The sequence below is a fragment of the Meleagris gallopavo genome, chromosome 2 (assembly GCF_905368555.1).
Source record: "Meleagris gallopavo chromosome 2, MGAL_WU_HG_1.1, whole genome shotgun sequence".
Lineage (NCBI taxonomy): Eukaryota > Metazoa > Chordata > Aves > Galliformes > Phasianidae > Meleagris > Meleagris gallopavo.
This window is the reverse complement of record NC_139405.1, coordinates 6,785,162-6,802,659: the sequence shown is the minus strand read 5'-3', so window position 1 is coordinate 6,802,659 and position 17,498 is coordinate 6,785,162. Positions and strand designations below refer to the sequence as shown.

The window sequence follows — 17,498 nt, the reverse complement described above, 5'->3', positions numbered from 1 at the left end:
ATAGAATCGCAGAATCATAGAATGTCTTAGGTTAGAAGATGATGTGGTTCCAACCTCCTGGCTGTGGGCAGGGCCAACTTCCCCTAGATCTTGCTCTGAGACCCTTGAGGACCTCCAGCAATGGGGCATCCACAGCTTCTCTAGCCACTCTGTTCCAGTGCCTCACCAGCCTCATGGTGAAGAATTCCTTCCTAATATCTGATTTATATCTTCCCTCTTTTAGTTTAAAACCATTACCCGTTTTCCTATCACTACACATTCTGATAAAGAGTCCCTCCCCAGCTTTCCTGTAGGCTCACTTTGGACACTGGAAGGCTGCTATGCAGTTTCCCTGGAGCCTTCTCCAGGTTGAACAAGCCCAGATTCCTCAGGGCCTCTTCACAGGAGAGGTGCTCCAGTCCTCTGAGCATCTTTGTGGCCCACGTGTATGGCAGGAGGAAGCCCAGAGATCACCACAGTGGCCTAAATAAAAGATGCTGCTGAATCAACAGAGGAAAATTCCACAGTGGAGAAGGGACTGTGGATCTGCCTGTGCACCATTGGCTCCTATGTAGAGCAAGTGTTTTTGGGGTGGGAGAGATTTTGGCTGGCAGCATGTTGCAGATCCAGCACTGTGTTGAATCAGCATGAGTTAGAGCAGCCTTAACACGGCTCTGCTGGATGAATCCTTGCCATATTCCTTAAAGGCTAATTGTGGCACACAGAGATCAACAGAGTACAGCTGCACTGGGATTTGGGAGTAGGGAAGAGACAGGAGGTCAGCCCTGCTGGCACTTTGCCATTTAAAGATTTCCCCTTACATCATCTGGCTGCTGAGGGCGAGTTTACATCTGCTCTGTCTGCACCACAAGGGAATTGCAGTGTCAGGGAAGGAGCTTGCCGTGGGCCCCCCCAGCACAGCCCCGCATCTGCTGGGCTCTGGGGCACCGTGGGGAGCAGCCCAGGAGCTTTACCTGGCCCATCATCAGTGGGATTCCACTCGAGCAGGACTTTGTCTGAGGGCAGAACAGAGGCGGTGAGACAGGGAGCTGTGGGATGGAGCAGGAAAGAAAGGCAGCACAAAGGGCTTGACGGGGTGTCAAGCATGGGACATGGCCACAGGTAGAGTTAGCTGAATGTAGGGCATGGCTGGCTCTGCACAGCGAGTGCCTACCTGATCCCAGCTCCCTGCTTTCTATTTTTGCGCTTGATGTGCTCTGTACATTAGCAGGGTTGGCTTGCAAGAGATTCAATAGCACTCTCCTGCTTTCAAGCAACTTTTCTGAATGCACCACATGAATACATCGGTGGGGTCACATAGTAATGCTTGAAGTCAGAAGCTATTTTTAAAACTAAATTGCAGAACCACACGTGGCTTTCATTAGTGCTTTACATCAAATTTGTCAGCTAATTAGTGGTTTTTCATCACTCGTTTTGCATAGTATTTTATTTGTCCGCTCTTCAGAGTTGTCCCATGACACCCACGGCCCTGTATACAGTCACTGAGGCTGAGGCTGCCAGCCCCAAGGAAGGAAGAGGAGAGCCCTCAGGGCTCTTCCCATGTTCCCAGTGGATGGACATACTGGAGGCTACTCCAGCATTGGGTATCCAGAGTGGGTGCTGAGCAGCCCATGAGCCTTTTTTTCCCTCCCTACCTCCATTTAGTGTTGCGGTGATGCATTGCGGTCCTGAACTGTCTTCCTTTCAGAGGAGGAGGAGAAACCAAGAGAAGCTGCCAAGCATGACTTCATAAAGCCTGACTTTAAGCTGAAGCAAATTTCTTGAGTGCCTTGGATTTTCTTATATATATGTGTGTGTGTATATATATACTTTTTTTTTTTTTTTTTTTTTTTTTTTACAAATAAAGGGAGTAGGGAGAGCATGAGTTGCTAATGACTGGTAGCTATGGGTCATTAAGCTTGCTAACTGACTTCAGGATCAGAACTTTCTAATAACGTCTATAAGCACCCTTTTCACATTTATTTCTCATTTTAGGAATGGGGAGATGTGATTACCATTCAAAAGTCAGCGGTTATTTGTTCAGTTCATAATTACAGGAGAGCTTTTTGTTTCTAAGGCTGTTTTTAAAGTACTTGACAAAATCCATAATAATTTATGGATTTTGTTACTTTCTTTCTTTATTTTTTTTTCCTTTTGCTCATTCTTTGCAAAAGCTCTGGAAAACAAATGCCCAAAAAGAAAGTATGTTAAAATAAGGAATAAAATGGTTACTCAAGTGTAACAATCCCAGTTTATTGCACACTTTCCATTTAAATTGTTTTTATTAGAGATAAACCTGTTAAGCGTTGAGGAATTAAGTGCTGAATAGAGAAAGTTGTTCTGTTGGGGTAGAAATGAAGGATCTGCATATGTGAAAAAGACCCTGGTTGGTTTTACAAGTGAAGTATCGGCCTGTTTGAAGGGCTCTGGCTACTTTGGCAATATGTTATAAAAATGATGGTTGGTTTGTTGTTAGGAAGCGTATCACTTCTTTTTCAAAGAGACAAGAGACATTTTAGCTGTGGTGTTTGTAGATGTTACTCTCCTTAAGTGCAGTTTGTCAGGGGGAGCTCAGAGCTGAGATGAGGCAGAGGGATTTGGGAGGCTTTCTGGCACTGCCATTGCACACAGACTTCTGGCTGGTAGCCCACACTTTGGTATGGAGTTGACAGTGCCAGAAGTCAGTGCTGGAGTGGCTCTGTCTTTGCTGGGAGGCTGGGGGAGGGAGAACCCAAAGTACCACTGAGTCCCCAGCAGCACCTTCAGACAGCTTAGGCTGGGTAATCTCACTCTGGACTTGTACATTGGAAGTCCTCACAGTCGCTCTGACAATTCTTGAGCAAAGGTGACTTTGGAAACTATGACAGCAAAGGATGGCCTTGTTTTATTCACTCTACAGAAGTAAGAAACAAGGGGAGAAAGAACAGGTCTGTGTGGAAAAATGTCACTGGGGCTGTAACCTGAGCCCAGCGCTCTGTGCCTTCCCAAGGGTTTGGTGACCCTCTGAAAATCCCTGCTCTCTGGCTGCTATTATTGCTGGCAATCTCCAGCTAAAACAGCCTTTTGTCACCAGCAGCCACGTGCTGCTTGCTGGGAAGAAGCAAAACTGGTGCGTGGTGACAGGGTGACCAAGCTGAAGGTCACAGTGTGGTGCAGATCGGGCATCCCTCCAGCCTGGTTTCTGCCACAGGACAGGGATGGATCGGGGCACAGGGCAAGGGAAAACATTCCATCACAATGTAAAGGGCACAAAAGTGTTTCCTGCACCTTGGCTTGGGATTGAGCAGCTGCAATGGCTTCTTTTTGCTTGCTTGTTGGGGCATAGCAGCAAGGTGCCATCCTCACAACCAGCAGGGCAAGGAAAAGTTAACTTAAAAAAAAAAAAAAAAGTCTTTAGATTTCTGTGTTTGCCCAACTGTCCAACTGTTCAAACGGTTCCTGCATGCCAAATCCTTCCCCTTGCAAAGAGAAAAACACACGACCCAGAGCCAAAGAGCCAGTTGGCAGCACGTGGTTTTGCTGGGAGGTGGGTGCAAGTCATGTGCTGGAGATGTTTATTTCAGTATGGATGCTGCTCTTTGGGGAAAGAATAAGCAGAATGCACTTGTCAGAGCAAGCACCGCAATGGTATGGGGAGAAATGCACCCTCTGTGAAGCCCTTAGAACCTGAGTGGATCTTTACTCACATCAGTAATGTTACGCTGCGATTTTGAGTTTTATGCCTAGTTGTATTTTGAGACTACTAAATGTAAATAGCTCTTAATATGTGGATGCATACTTAAGGTCTTGATTCCTCTGAACTTGTGAAAATCGTAGTGGTTCAGGGTTTCCTATCCTTGAGATAGGTGAGTGTGAACCTATGGGAAATGGGGCGGTGAGAGTTTTCCCATTTGTTTTTCTGTACCACCCTTTTTTGCTGACATTACATCAGCTCAGCACTCCGGAAAGTCCAAGAGTGATCAAGAGATCTCAGCCCCTCTATCAAAGAAAGCAGCAGAGAGCAGGAAGAAATTGTCCCTGTGCTGCACATTTCTGCAGCCAGAGCTAGCTCTCCGCTTTGTGGAGTTCACAAATGTGATTTATAAATGTAACGGCACTGCGTCGTGTTCTCTCAAGGCAAGGCACATTAATACTTTTAATCTGATGGCTTCTTATGAATTCCAGGTTTGGGATGCAGGAAGAAACTTGAAAGCAAATACTTTTTTTTTTTTTTTTTTTTTTTTAATGCATAGTAGTTTGGAGTCTACTATAATGCAAAGTAAAGCATTCTGTTACAAAGGCAGGGAGGATGGGACAGAAGGTTAAAGGGCATCCTGGAAACAAACAGCTGGACCAGTTTATTTAAACAGATACAAGGATGGGGAGCTGACCTCAGTTTGACTTCTAGTGGGAGGAGCAAGAATGTCATTTTATTACTTTGCCCAGAAGGAAAATGTTCTTGCATCTGAATTCACCCCGAAGACATCCAAACACAGGGCTGCTTTGCAGATCAGCCACTTCTATAAAATACTTAGAGGAATGCACAGGAAGAAGGGAACTATTAAGTACCTGTGTTTGAAATGCATTTAAAGCAGCCATCCCAAGTGATAATATAGGGCAGACAGGTGAAAATACATTCTGCTGTAGTCACCTCAGCTGGATAATTGTGCTATATATTGGAATGAGAGCCTCATTCTTAATAAAAACGCTCGGAGGAGAAGGGGGAGGCTGTGATGTTTGCGTGAGCATCCTTAGCACCGTGTGTCTCTTTGGTCTGGAACCTTTTGGAGCTTCAGTGCCAGCTCCTGAGGTCCTGCAGTGGGAGGAAGGAGCGAGTACCGCCAGTGCCTGCAAAAAGACATGGCTGGGGCACAGGGCTTTGTGTTGTTTTACTTGGGAGAGTCGCTGTGAAAATTGCTTTCTGCAAATGCAGATTACACATATTAAACAATTTTCTAATTGGTCATGGAGCTAAGGCAGCTAATGGGGGAAAAAAGCAGATTTTTTTAATTGCTTATTTCACATGGTGTTTGTGCTACACCTGTGCTTATAATGAGAAAGGAGAATTAGTCTAACCTTCTGCTCACATGATTCTGATTTTCATGGTTTGTACAAGATAATGATAAACTGATTTGCAACACCGTTGGCTGGAGTGAAGGGTTTCTTGGTGGAAGTGTGTCCAAGAATTGACACAATGCTGTTGCTGACAAAACATGACCTAGTTTGAGCGTAAGGTTTCCAGAACACGGAATTTGGGTTTTTGTGTTGTGGAAGGTTTTGAGCCCATTTCCTCAAAACCACCTTGATTAGCACCCGACATCTTGATTAATGTTAGCAGGCATTTGTGTGATGAGAAGCAGATAGGAAGCACCCCAAATTGCATTCCACTGCCTTTATCTTGGCCGCAGGAGAACCCTTGCTGAGCCGTAGCAAAAGGCAACAGAAACAAGCACCAAGTCTCCTTTTGTGTGCTTTAGCATCACATTTTCTAATTGTGATGTGGCCTTACATATGCTTACCCTTCTTCTTTTTTCTTATTTCTCTCTTAAAGAACTTAAAGACTGGTTCTGAGACTTTGCAATGCCATAAGTAAATCTCGGGGGAGATTTTTTCCAGGTGGCTTTAATGAAGCTTTCTGATGAGCAAAACCACAAAAGCAGCTCTTCTGACACACATTGGTGGGACGGGTTTCCAGCCACGCTTTGAGTTTCTGCTTTCAGTGCCACCAGGACTTGTGCAGAGCAGACTGGGGCACTTGTGATCTCCCCCCTCTTTCTGTTTCTCTCCAAATAATTTTGAGTATCTCTTCTCCAAATCAGCATTACAAGGTTGGGGCAAAGAGCTAAAAACCACGAGGAGTACGGTTGCAGAGGGCTGTTTGTAAAAAGGACTGTACCTTTTTTATTTCCGAAGATCTGCTTTTCATTGTTCGGGGGGAATTTTCAGTAGTCCAGTAATTACAGTTTAACAAGATGTTTGCTGTAAATGGTCAGGCCTAGCTGGAGAAAACAGGATTATAAATTCAATTACTGTAAAGCTATGACCTCGCCTTGACCCCTCAGACTTTGCATAAAGAAGGAGGGGGGGAAAAAACCCACCAAGAAATGGCTATGAGGAATGCAAGGCTCTGAAGTCCCCAGCAGTGTGACTTAGTGGCGATAAAACTCCAGACGTTCCCTCATTTGATGGTGCTCTGCCATCACAGTTCATTATCTTAATAGTGGGCATTAAAAGAGAATTAGGTTTGCGAGAGGTACGGGAAGGTTTTGATAATAAAAATTGCAAAAAGAAGTCAGAGGACACGAGACAGAAATGCCACTAATTAGGAGGAGGCAGCAGATGCCCTTATGAGCATCCCTCCGTCGTCACCCACTTTTTGTGCACTGCTCTGAATCGCCAAGAGTGTCGCTGGCATTGTTTCTTGGAAACTCTGCTAATTCCCCCATGAAAAGATGCAATGGAAGTGTCCAGCTGTGGTAAGAACAGGCCAACATAAATCAGCTCCCAAACCCCAAGCCTGGGCTGCCAGGGGTCAGCGGGGGCCAGGGGCCGGCTGCGGCTGAACCCGCGCCAGCCTGACGGAGCACGGTGTCGGGGCGAGGCTTGGGGTTGGCCCTTCCCTAACCAACTACTTTACTCTTTCTGTTGCAGGTTTATTAATGCTAGAAGAAGAATAGTTCAGCCCATGATAGACCAGTCCAATCGAGCAGGCAAGTCCCTAGTAGTAACCGTATTCGAGTCACGCAGGCAAAACCCATCCTCGAACCATGCACTGGGAGGTCCATTACCTGGTAAATAAATGAGAAATGAGCACTGGGAGTGACTGACAATTAAAATAAGACCAGCTTTGTTTAATTCAACGGCAATTGTTTTCCATGATTAAAATATTTGGGGGAAAAAAGTCAGTAAAATTCAAAGAAAAAACTAGGATTACCTGCTCAATGACCAGAGCTTCCTTACGCATTCGGAATTAATATTCTTCCTATTTTTGTTGCATTTGTTTTGAGTTCTCCCTCCCAGCTTTTTCTGCTCCTGTGACCACTCCCTGGTGCATGGCTTGGTGTGGAATTGCTGTAAACTTTATTACCTGTCAAAAGGGCAGAGGGGTCAGAATCGCTTGTGGGACTCAGTAAAGTTCAAAGACATTCAATGAGGTAGAGCTTTATGTGCTTTAATAACCCAAGGCAGCTTACTTCTGAAGCCAGATTTTAATGTACAGTTAAAACCAAGGCTTTAGGTACTGGGACTCACATAGGGTCCCTTTGTCTCTCATCTCTTCTTTTCAGTATCTATTGGGATCTTGGAATGGTTGGGTTTCCTTTTTGGGAGATTTTTTTTAATCCAAAGTTTTCACATTCTGGTCCCGCATGGGGCTGCAGCTTGCAGCTCACTGTGGGTATTTACGTTTACCCTGAGCCTTTTTTTTTTTTTTTTTTTTTAAACTATTGGCCATATTTACCATTTACCGTTGCTGAGCCTCTCTGCCAAGCTATCTAAATCCATCGTTGTCTGAGATGCCTTTGGGCAACGCCTTCTCCTCGAGCACATCTGATTATTTGGCCATTAGAGGTAAATCTCTGGCCGGGACGTGCTCAGGTCCCACTCTTGTAAAAGTGCATGGACGTAATTTAACACACTGGGATTTCAGTGTGACTGTTCCAGTCGTAAAATCCAGTCCCTGCACAAGTCTTGGCATTGACGTCAGCAGCAGCAGCAGCTGGAGCCGAAGCTCATCATGTCTCAATATTTTCTGATGGCCAACTTCATTTACTTCCAAACTCGCAGGAGGAAATTAAGCCTGAAACCTGCAGGCTTGTCAGCACGGCCACCTAATTCGAACAGTAGATGTTTTTTTCTCTTATTTGAGCACACGGTGGTGGTCATCCTCGTGGTTCCCTCATAGTCCGCAGGTGCTGGGGCTGTGCCTTGACCCAACGCAACCATTTGGGATGCTGACAAGCCCTCTTCTGTGCTCTTTCAGTAAGCCAAGGGACGCCCTACAACCCTGACGGGCAGCCAATGGGAGGCTTCGTGATGGACGGCCAGCAGCACATGGGCATCCGAGCGCCAGGTAAGGCCCGGCCCAGCTGGGTGCCCGCTTCGCCCCGCTCCGCTGCCTGCCTCGCTGCCTGTCCTCTGCCCGCGCCGCCAGGGCACCGTGCTCCTTCAGAGGGCTGCGGTTTGGAAAAGGGGCTTTCGGCACTATCTGTTGACTTTGCTCATTCCCTGGCATCTTCTTGGATTTTTCTCTCCCTCTAGGACCTATGAGTGGAATGGGCATGAATATGGGCATGGAGGGGCAGTGGCACTACATGTAACCTTCACCTAGGTACCCAATGGCAAAGCCAGGGGGAAGTAAGTACGAATGAGGTCTTTGTTCTCACTTTGTTCCAGGGATATTTTTCCTCTGTGCATTTCCCTACATTCTCCTTGCCCATAGCTTCATGCTTGTTCATTCCTCTCCATCCCGCGCCTGGTCTCCTCCGGTTTCCTTCCTTTCCCTCTGGTTTGAGCAAGCTTGCCAGCTCCCGAGCCCCGCGCGCGATGCACATTTCTGCGCGTTGCTATCGCACAGCGCTGACCACATGACAAAACAAGAAACAGCCGGGAGGTGGGGAGCGAGTCGTCATGGCAACAGACTGATTTGCAAAATGTAAGCAGTCTGCAGCAGTGCAGGGAGAGGAAAGAGCATGTCCCCAAAGTGTCATAAATCTGTCTAACCGCAGTTGATGCATGAGTTACATTTCTACACTAACCTGCAAGACACCAAAAAGCCAAACAGAGACTTCTTTTAGGTAAAATAAACAGCGGCTTCACTTAGGGCTAGTTACGTTTTGGAAGGCGATCAACGAAACTTTGATTTTTTTTCAAGTTTATTTCTCTTTGTCTGTCCATCATAATGGGATTACGTGTGGCAAAGGAAAAAGAGAGAATACAAAATAGAGGTGTGCACAGCAGGCTATGGAGCTTAGCCCAGGCTAATTGACTATATCCAAATTAAGTATGCCATCACTTGCAGTGTGACAAATGGATTTGACTTATTCAGTATACAAAAATAGAGATCATTAATGCAATCTTCAGTGGCAGACCTCGTGAAGAAAGCCCAGAAAAACTGTCCCAGATTTTTTTTTTTTTTTTTTTTTTGGGCTCTTGTCTTTTTATAGGGGAAAATACATTATACAAATTTTTGTTTAAAAAAGAAAGAAGAAAAAGTGAAGTAAAGCAGCTTGAAACACTAAAGCACTGGTACCATGCCCAAGCGGCACCCAATCCTGTTTCTCTCACTTTGTTGCTGGAGTTAAGAGCAGTTATTTGGACATCTTTGCTGCTCTCCTGCTTATTGGAGGGGAGCACTTGAAGTTCCCAAGGCCAAGGGTGTCTGGGAGTCGTCTTCGCTGGGTGCGAGTCAGAACAAAGTTTTAACAATTAGCTGTGCAAACATTCCACCGAGCTTGGGAATGCAACAGCCTTATTACCTCATCATGGAAATTTCTAGCTTAGTTAATTTAAATATTGTTTCTTAGTTTCTGGGTCAATTAAATTTAAATGATGTATTTTATGCTTCGTGACCAATTAAATTAATAGGTTATTACAAAAAATATTATCATCTTTTTTGATTAAAGAGCTGTGAGTACAGTATATTTTATAAGCAATTTTCATTAGTTCAAAAATGTTCCTTTAGGCTAGATTAAGCAGCTATTCATTGCTAGAGCCTTGAGACCTGATTCCAAGGTGTTCGGAGCATTCACGGTGCACTATTACTTAGAACTAAAGCCAATTGAACCTACTTAGCAATAGCGTATGCCTTTCACCCTTGATGATTATGGAGCTTATAGCTCTCCGAAACAATACACCTGTCAGTTCCCATCAGCTCCAGCAATCCAAGCAGAAGGCAGAGGCCCACGGAAAGCGGGAGGTTTTATTGTTTTAGGTCCAATTTTTCTTATTGTTCTCCCAACCCCTGAAAGGTTGACTGAGTTGCGCGTCTGATTTTTCAGACAGAAGTGATCGTAGGGAAAGAATTAATTGATAACTGTCATTGATTTTTTTCTGTGTGTGTGTGTGTGCGCGTGTTTAAAAATACAGGTTTGATTTAACATCGTTCTTAGCAATCCTATCCATTTCAGCTTCATACGAGGCTTTTGTGCAGCGGTGTATGTGCTCGCTGTACAGTCCATCTCTGAATGGCAAAAATACTCCAGACGGATCCAAAGTAGCGGGGCTGGCGAGCTCAATTAATAAATGGCTGTTGACCAACGCTGGCCTCTTTCTCTCCGCAGGGCTGCAAAGTGTGCCAGGGGATTATGTGTCTCGGGGTAGTCCAATGGGTATGAACATGGGACAGCCAAGCTATACCCCGCCCCAGATGCCCCCCCATCCCGCTCAGCTGCGTCACGGCCCCCCCATGCATACCTACATTCCTGGACACCCTCACCACCCAGCGATGATGATGCATGGAGGACCACCCCACCCCGGAATGCCCATGTCAGCATCCAGCCCCACAATGCTTCATCCCGGCGAGCCGGCGGCGAGCGGACAAGTGATGGACATTCATGCTCAGTAGCTTAAGGGAACGAATGCGCGCTGTCCGCAGAGACGGCAGATTTCAAACATTGTCTTTCTGCAATGACTATGGAGTTCCATTCTTGGCGTCGACTTTGGACCAAGGGACGTTCCTATTCCTCACAGGGACCCTGACAAGCAGGAAAACACCGACTGAAGTCAACTTCTGGGGACATGCTAAATACCTATATAAGACATTAAGAGAACAAAGAGTGAAATATTGTAAAATGCTATTATACTGTTATCCATATTACGTTGTTTCTTATAGATTTTTTAAAAAAAAATGTGAAATTTTTCCACACTATGTGTGTTGTTTCCATAGCTCTTCACTTCCTCCAGAAGCCTCCTTACATTGAAAAGAAGCCTTACACTCATCCTGCAAATGACAGAAAGGGCTTATTTGCAGGATTTTTAGAGCATTAAAATAACTATGTCAGGCAGAAGAATCTTTCTTCTATCCTAGGATTTCAGCCATGCACACTCTCTCTCTCTCTCCTCCTCCCCTCTCTCCCCCTTTCTTCCCTTTCTCTCCCTTTCTCTCCGTCTCTCTCTCTCTCTTTCTAGCCCGGGGCGTGAATTTGCATGTCTAATTCATTTACTCACCATATTTGAATTGGCCTGAACAGATGTAAATCGGGAAGGATGGGAAAAACTGCAGTCATCAACAATGATTAATCAGCTGTTGCAGGCAGTGTCTTAAGGAGACTGGTAGGAGGAAGCATGGAAACGGAAAGGCAGTGTATCTGAAGCCTAATTGTCACATCAGAGCATCGTTGTCCCCATGCAGCAACCACCACCTTGTACATCACTTCCTGTTTTATGCAGCTCGAAACATGGACTGAAGATTTATTTTTAATATGTTGACTTTCTTTCTGGGCAAAGCATCGGTCATGTGTGCATTTTTCCATAGTCCCATCATGGAGCATTTATGTATACATTGTAAATAAATTTTGTGCAAAAAGGACTGGAAAAATGATCTGTATTATTGCAATTTTTTGTAAAAGTAGCAGTTTGGTATGAGTTGGCATGCATACAGATTTACTAAGTGGGATAAGCTAATTATACTTTTGTTGTGGTTAAACAAATGCTTGTTGATAGCCTTTTTCTATCAAGAAACCAAGGAGCTAATTATTATTAATAATAATCATTGCACACTGAGTCTTAGAGTTTCTGATTGAAACAGTTTGGATTGTATAATAACTCAAAGCCCAGTTGTAGTAGTTTGAGTGCAGTAATGAAATCTGAATCTAAAATAAAAACAAATTATTTTTTGTCATGGTGACTCCACTGCTTGCAAAATTTGTTTCCTGCCCCTCTCTGCTCTCTGTGGCAGTTCTGCCCCAGCTGGGAGCTGGGCAGCTCCAGAGGTGTGCCACCACCACTGGCCATCAGAGAGTAGCTGCTTCACATTTGAAGCGTGTATAGGCAATGATGCACTGCATAAGGAAGCTTTTTTTTGGGGGAGCTGTCAGGACGCTGCCCGTTAGGAAATATCGTAGGGTGTTTGTTAGCTCTCCGCAAAGAAATTGGTGAATAGTATTAACACCCCCCCCCTCCAAAGAAAAAAAAATACAGTTCTAATGCGCAGCTTACATTTCCTGAGCCACTGCTATGCTGAGCTGGAATTGAGCACATTAAGGGAGGAGGAAAGTCAAACTTTGGAAACGTTGGCCGGGAAATGGCTGTCAGTGAGGATGCCAAGTGCTGCACGGGGGGATCCTGGGCCGGGGGCTGCACGCTGCTATGAGCCAGGCCTGAGTGCTCGGAGCTTCCATGAAATCACAGCCATCGCAGCAAGAGGAAGCCAAGTGCTTGGTGCAAGTGGGGAAATGGCACCGATGTTTGAATAAAGGCAAAGGGATGGACACCTTCAGCCCCCCACCTCTCATCTCGGTGGGAACGCGTTGGCGATGCGGGGTCAGGCGTAGGCAGTGCGCATCCCAGAGTGTTCCCAGCAGGGTAGGAGCAGGAAGCAGGAGCTGGGCGCGGTGGGGGTGGGTCGGTAGTCGGACCCGATGCTCTTCGTGGTCTTTTCCAACAGTAACGATTCGGTGATGCTTTGATGCTGCGATAAGGGCGCGGGCAGGGCGCAGCCGAGCAGGCAGCGCAGCACTCTGAATCAAGCCACCAAAGTGGGGGTCCTCCCCCTTCAACCCCCACTCCACCCTTACTCACATCTCCTCCTCCTCCCTTCCTTCTTTTTTAACTCTCACTTTTCTTCTTTCCCCCTTTTATTAAAGGGCCGACGCACCGCGCAGAGGCGGCCCATCGCAGCTCCCGCTTTGTCAGAGGCACAGTGACACTTTTCTGCCAAAACGTGAATGAATGCCGCTCCCTTTTTGCTTTCCCCCTCCCCTCCCACCCCTACCCCGCACACTTTTTTTTTTTTTTTTTTGGTTTTGGTTTGTTGTTTTTCCTTTTTTAAAATGTTTCTCGAAAGACGCAAACAAACCGCCCTCTGCGCGGACGGCACACGCGTCCCTTCTCCGCACGGCCCTTCCTGCGTGGGCCCTTATTTTGGGGGTGGGGGGGATTGGAAAGGAGGGTCGGGGGGGGGGGGACGACGACATCTCCCCTACGAACCCCACCGCCCCATCCCAAGACGTTTAATCAGCTGTAATTAGAACCCGCTCGAAACGAAGAATATGCCTCGACAGTATTTTTATTGTTATTGTTCATCGCCCGATGTTCGACGGCTTCAGAGGCACAGGAAAGAGAAGTAAACGGGTTACAAATAGGGAATTATCCCTCGTTTAGCATTAAAATTCATTTAGATAAAATTGCCACAAACATTTAAATGGGGAGATTAGTTCCCCCTCACGCCTTATTGCACTCTCTCAATGGCTCCGTTAAGAACATTTTACACGTTGGAAATGCCGCCTTTTCGGGCCGCTCGCTGTTTCCTAGCTACCCTCCTTTCAGGGCTCCGGGGGAGGCCGCGGAGGGGTGGGGGGGGTGGGAGGGGGCGGCCCGGCTGCGGCTCAGAGCTCCTCGGGGCCCGGGGGGGGGGGGGGGGGTGCGCGCCCCGCGGGACTGCGCGCAATGCTGCGCGGAGAGGGGAGGAGGAGGACGAGGAGGAGGAGGAGGAGGAGGAGGAGGAGGAGGAGGAAAGGCGGCTTCGACTGCCATCTCTTGGGGGCTCAGGAGAGTGCCGCGGGGGGCACTCCTCCTCGGCCGCCGGGACAAAGTTTGTTCGGCCTCCGGGCAGGTTTTGCGCATCCTTTTCACGTCGATATTTTTAATTACAATTTTAAAACGTGTTTTATTATTATTATTTCGGATTTTTACTATTATTATTTTTTTTTTTCTTGGAAATGCCCCGCGGTGCGCGAGGGGGTGCGGAAAGAACCCCACCCGGCCGCTGTGCCCCCTCCCCAGCCTTCCCAGCCATTGGGACTTTGAAGCACTTTGGGGCCGTGCAGTGTTCAGCGCGCTCCGAGCGCTGCTGCTGTGCGGAAACTCCGCGCTCCTCCCGTCCCGGAGGCGGCAGCGGAGGAGGTGAGCGCCGGGCACGGCCGGGGGCACAGCGGGGCTCTCAGTGCCGCACCCGGAGCTCTGTGCCCCCATCCCTGAGACCCCCCCCGTCCCGCTCGCCTCGTGGCAATGAGCGCACGACCGTGCGGCAGCTGCTCCCGCAGCCCCGAGTAACTCTTTTGGAAAAGAGCTGTGGGGGGAAGAGTGAAAGGAGAAAGAAAGACTGTTTTTTTTTTTTTTTTTTTTTTTTTTTTCCTTTGGTGCCATTTTGGATGTCATCTGTTACCTTGGTGACTGTGCTCAGCCCCCAAAGCCCCTGGATTGTTAGGGGAAAAAAAAAAAAAAAAAAAAAAAGCATGCTATTTCTGCACCGTCATTTATCACTGTCACCGCATAATGATTCCCCTCGCAGCTCCTTATTGATGTTTGTAATTGCATTATCTCATAAAGGGAGGGGGTGGGGGCCGCGGTGATCAATGGGGCCGCGCCGAGCACGTCGGGGTCAGGGGCTGCGGGGGGCGGCGGGACCCCCCCGCACCCCCCCGCAGCCAACAAGTCCGGTGCGCCCGGAGCGGGGCCGGCCCTGGGGACCCCCGGAGCAGGGTCGGGAGAGGGAGGGAAAGGCCCCAGCTAAGGCAATGGGAGCGGGGTTACACTGAGTGGAACGGGGGAAAAAAAATAAAGGGTTGGTCAGTTCTTGCCCCGAATCATTGCTGGGCCACTACCTGCCCCGGGGCGAGAATGTGCGTTCTTCGGGAGCTGTTTCTGCCGAGCAGCGCCGCGCAAAGCCTCACAGCCAGGCAGCAGCGTACCGAGCCGTACCCTCTGCGCGCCCTCCTCTTTTCATTTGCCCTCTCCCCCCACTCCCCTTCGCCCCACGGAGCTTTCTTTTGGCAGCCAACCCCTCTCCTTCCTCTCCTCGAGTCCCACGGAACGAACTCCGCTCCGTGCTCCCCGAAGTGACGAAAGGAGCCGTTCCCCTCCGTTCTCTCCGCAAAACCCCGCATTGGGGGCTGCGGGGCGGAGGGTGCCGAACCCTCAGCTCTGCGCTCCGGAGATGCCACTCCCGTTCCTTCGCGTTGTGTTTTCTCCCTCCTCCTTCGCCCGGGGATGAGGGTCGGTGCTCCCGTCGGGCTCCACCGGAGCGCCGCTCCTCCGTTCCGGCACAAACAGCCGCATTTCCGAATTAACTTCACTACCACTCCGCTTTTCCGACGCCCGGCGGTGGGGCGCTGAGATTTCAGGTGGGAACGAACCGAACACCGCATTTCCCCTCTCCCCCCCATCTCAGGTCCGAAGGTTCGCAGTTGGGCTCATCTTAAAAAACAAACAACACCGAGCGCAGCGGCCCACGGTTAAAAGAGTGAGAAACGGGTCTCGTTGCAGAAATTATTTATTTGTAGAACGAAGATGATTTAAACATAAAAAAAAAAACAACTGACAACAACAAAACAACAAGAACCACACAAACTGCAGCTGCAACAAAAAAAAAAGAAAGAAAGAAAGAAAGAAAGACAGAAAAAAAAAAAAAAACAACAACCCGCCGTGATTTACGATTATTAAATCTTTGATTGCCACGTTAATGTTTCTTTTTCTACCTTTCATTTGCATTTTAATCTATCGAATCTTTACAATTCCGCTGCCTCCGACCCCGGTGATTGATGACACCTCTGAAAAGGGGGAAAAAAACGCGCAGCGTTCCGGGCGGGCTCGGCTCTTTCCCCCCCTCGGCCGCTCCCCACCACGTTCACGCGGGCAGCGCCAATTAATTACGCCTTTTTAAATGTCAAAGGTATAAATAAAAGCCCCCCCCTCCGGCCTTACCCTTCTACCCGAATAGGGATGTTTATTCCGAGGCGCTCGGTTTAAAGCAAGGAGGGATCACCCCGCTATAACGCTATGAGAAGGAACATCCGCGCTGCTCCGCGGTGTGAATAAATACGGACGGACGAACCTTCACCTATGGAACAGGGGGGAAAGGAGCGCTGAGGGCGCAGAGCAGTGCTGTGGTTCGCCACTATGGCCGCCCCCCAAAATGGGGGTTAAAGTGTCGGGGCGCGGGCAGCCTGAAGGTGGGGTAGGGACACCCAAAAAGAGCTCAGGGCCACCCGCAGTGGGGGGTGGATCAGAGGGGACATCCGGCCCGTAGAGGAGCACCCGTCCGAGGGTGCCCATAGGGAAGCTTTGGGGCTCCGCACCTGCGGCCAGGGCGCGCCTAGAGGAGGTCGAATGCTTCATCAGAAAGATAACGACAGCAGGCTCGACCTAAACGCTCCCGCCGGTGGCTGGTCAGCTTTATTTATCGGTGGGAGCGAAGCGGAGATGTGAGAACCACCTCCCGACCGCAGCCATCGGTCTCGGTTAGCACGGTGCTACGGACGAGACCGCTCACACGGAGCCCCAGGGGGTGGCCCCTTCGCTCCGCTCTGCCCTCAAGGTGAGCCGAGAGGTGAGAGCGGCCCTCGGCCCTCCGCTGCGCCCCAGCCCTGCCCGCAGCCACGGCCACAGCTCCGCGCAAATCCCGCGCAGTGCCGTCTGCCCACGTCGGGGAGCGTCCCGCTGCCGGCCCGGCGAGTTGCCTGTCTCTCTTCAAAGGCCGATCGCCTAATCGTTTCCAGAGTTTAAAAGTCACGAAGCTGTATGAAAGAAAAGCGATTTTCTCCTCTCCGGGTCCGCCGCTCGCTGGGGCGAGGAAGGGGAGCCCCGATCCCGGGAGAGACGCTCTGGGAATCGGGCATTGATACGGCGTACGCGGAAAACGTAAACAGATTTCGTTTCTGAAAGAGTACGGGTAAAGTGGTGGTAATTATATGTAATTAATGCTGAAGGGAAAATGAACACATAATAGGTTCCAAAGATTAAACCATCTGTAACTATCAAGGGAACTTTTAAAGTTTCCTTCTCTTTCTTTTCTCTCTCTCTTTTTTTCTTTCTTTCTTTCTTTTTTTTTTTTTTTTTTTAAAGACACCCCTTTCTTTTCGCTGAGGATTTTTTAGAGGGGAAAAATTCGAGCTCCGAAATGAGAAACGAACCCTTGAGGGTTCCAACGCTTCTCTCTCCGCGCTTTCGCTGATCGCCCAATGCAGAAACCAACTGAAAGGTGACTTCAGCCCCGACTGACGTTTGCGGCGCGTCACGCAGCTGTGCGCCGGCTTTGCGCTTTTGATTACTCCCCAATTTTCAATAAGAAATGTTAAGACACATAACCGGCATTCCCAGGCGTTCTTTATATATCTATTTTATTTATTTATTTATTTTTCCTAGCGCGGGTTTATTGGAATCTCCTCGATCAGCTTTGCTTCCCAGGTAGTTCACAAACACCGGAGCCGATCTGCTTTCCCAGCAAAGCGGCTGCAGAGTGGAACCGTTCCGCGCAGCCCCAGCACAAGGGAACGCGTTCCCCTTTAGTTCTTTCCTGCTCTCTCGATTGGAGCCGGCAGAAGCACACCCCGTGCTTTTACCGTTTGCAAAGACGGGAACGGGGCTATCTTTGCAATTGCACT

General features: G+C 48.4%; 1 protein-coding gene and 1 long non-coding RNA gene across 5 annotated transcripts in view; both read left to right on the top strand.

The window, feature by feature from the left end:
- MEIS1 (Meis homeobox 1) overlaps positions 1-11,797 on the top strand; it is a 93,774-nt gene extending 81,977 nt beyond the window's left edge. For 3 of the 4 annotated variants that reach the window (XM_085218764.1, XM_085218763.1, XM_085218766.1), the window contains 3 exons: positions 6,610-6,668; positions 7,940-8,029; positions 10,239-11,797. In XM_085218764.1, coding sequence (XP_085074890.1) covers positions 6,610-6,668; positions 7,940-8,029; positions 10,239-10,522 — 433 coding nt within the window. In that variant the 3' untranslated portion in view covers positions 10,523-11,797. Of the gene's footprint in view, positions 1-6,609; positions 6,669-7,939; positions 8,030-8,217; positions 8,314-10,238 lie in introns of all 4 variants that reach the window. The other variant, XM_085218765.1, reaches the window with a different exon arrangement.
- Positions 11,798-14,863: 3,066 nt separating this feature from the next.
- Positions 14,864-17,201, top strand: LOC146544852 (uncharacterized). The gene is made up of 2 exons (XR_014881833.1): positions 14,864-16,432; positions 16,525-17,201. It is a non-coding gene; the product is annotated as an uncharacterized LOC146544852 (long non-coding RNA).
- The last annotated feature ends 297 nt before the right edge of the window (positions 17,202-17,498 follow it).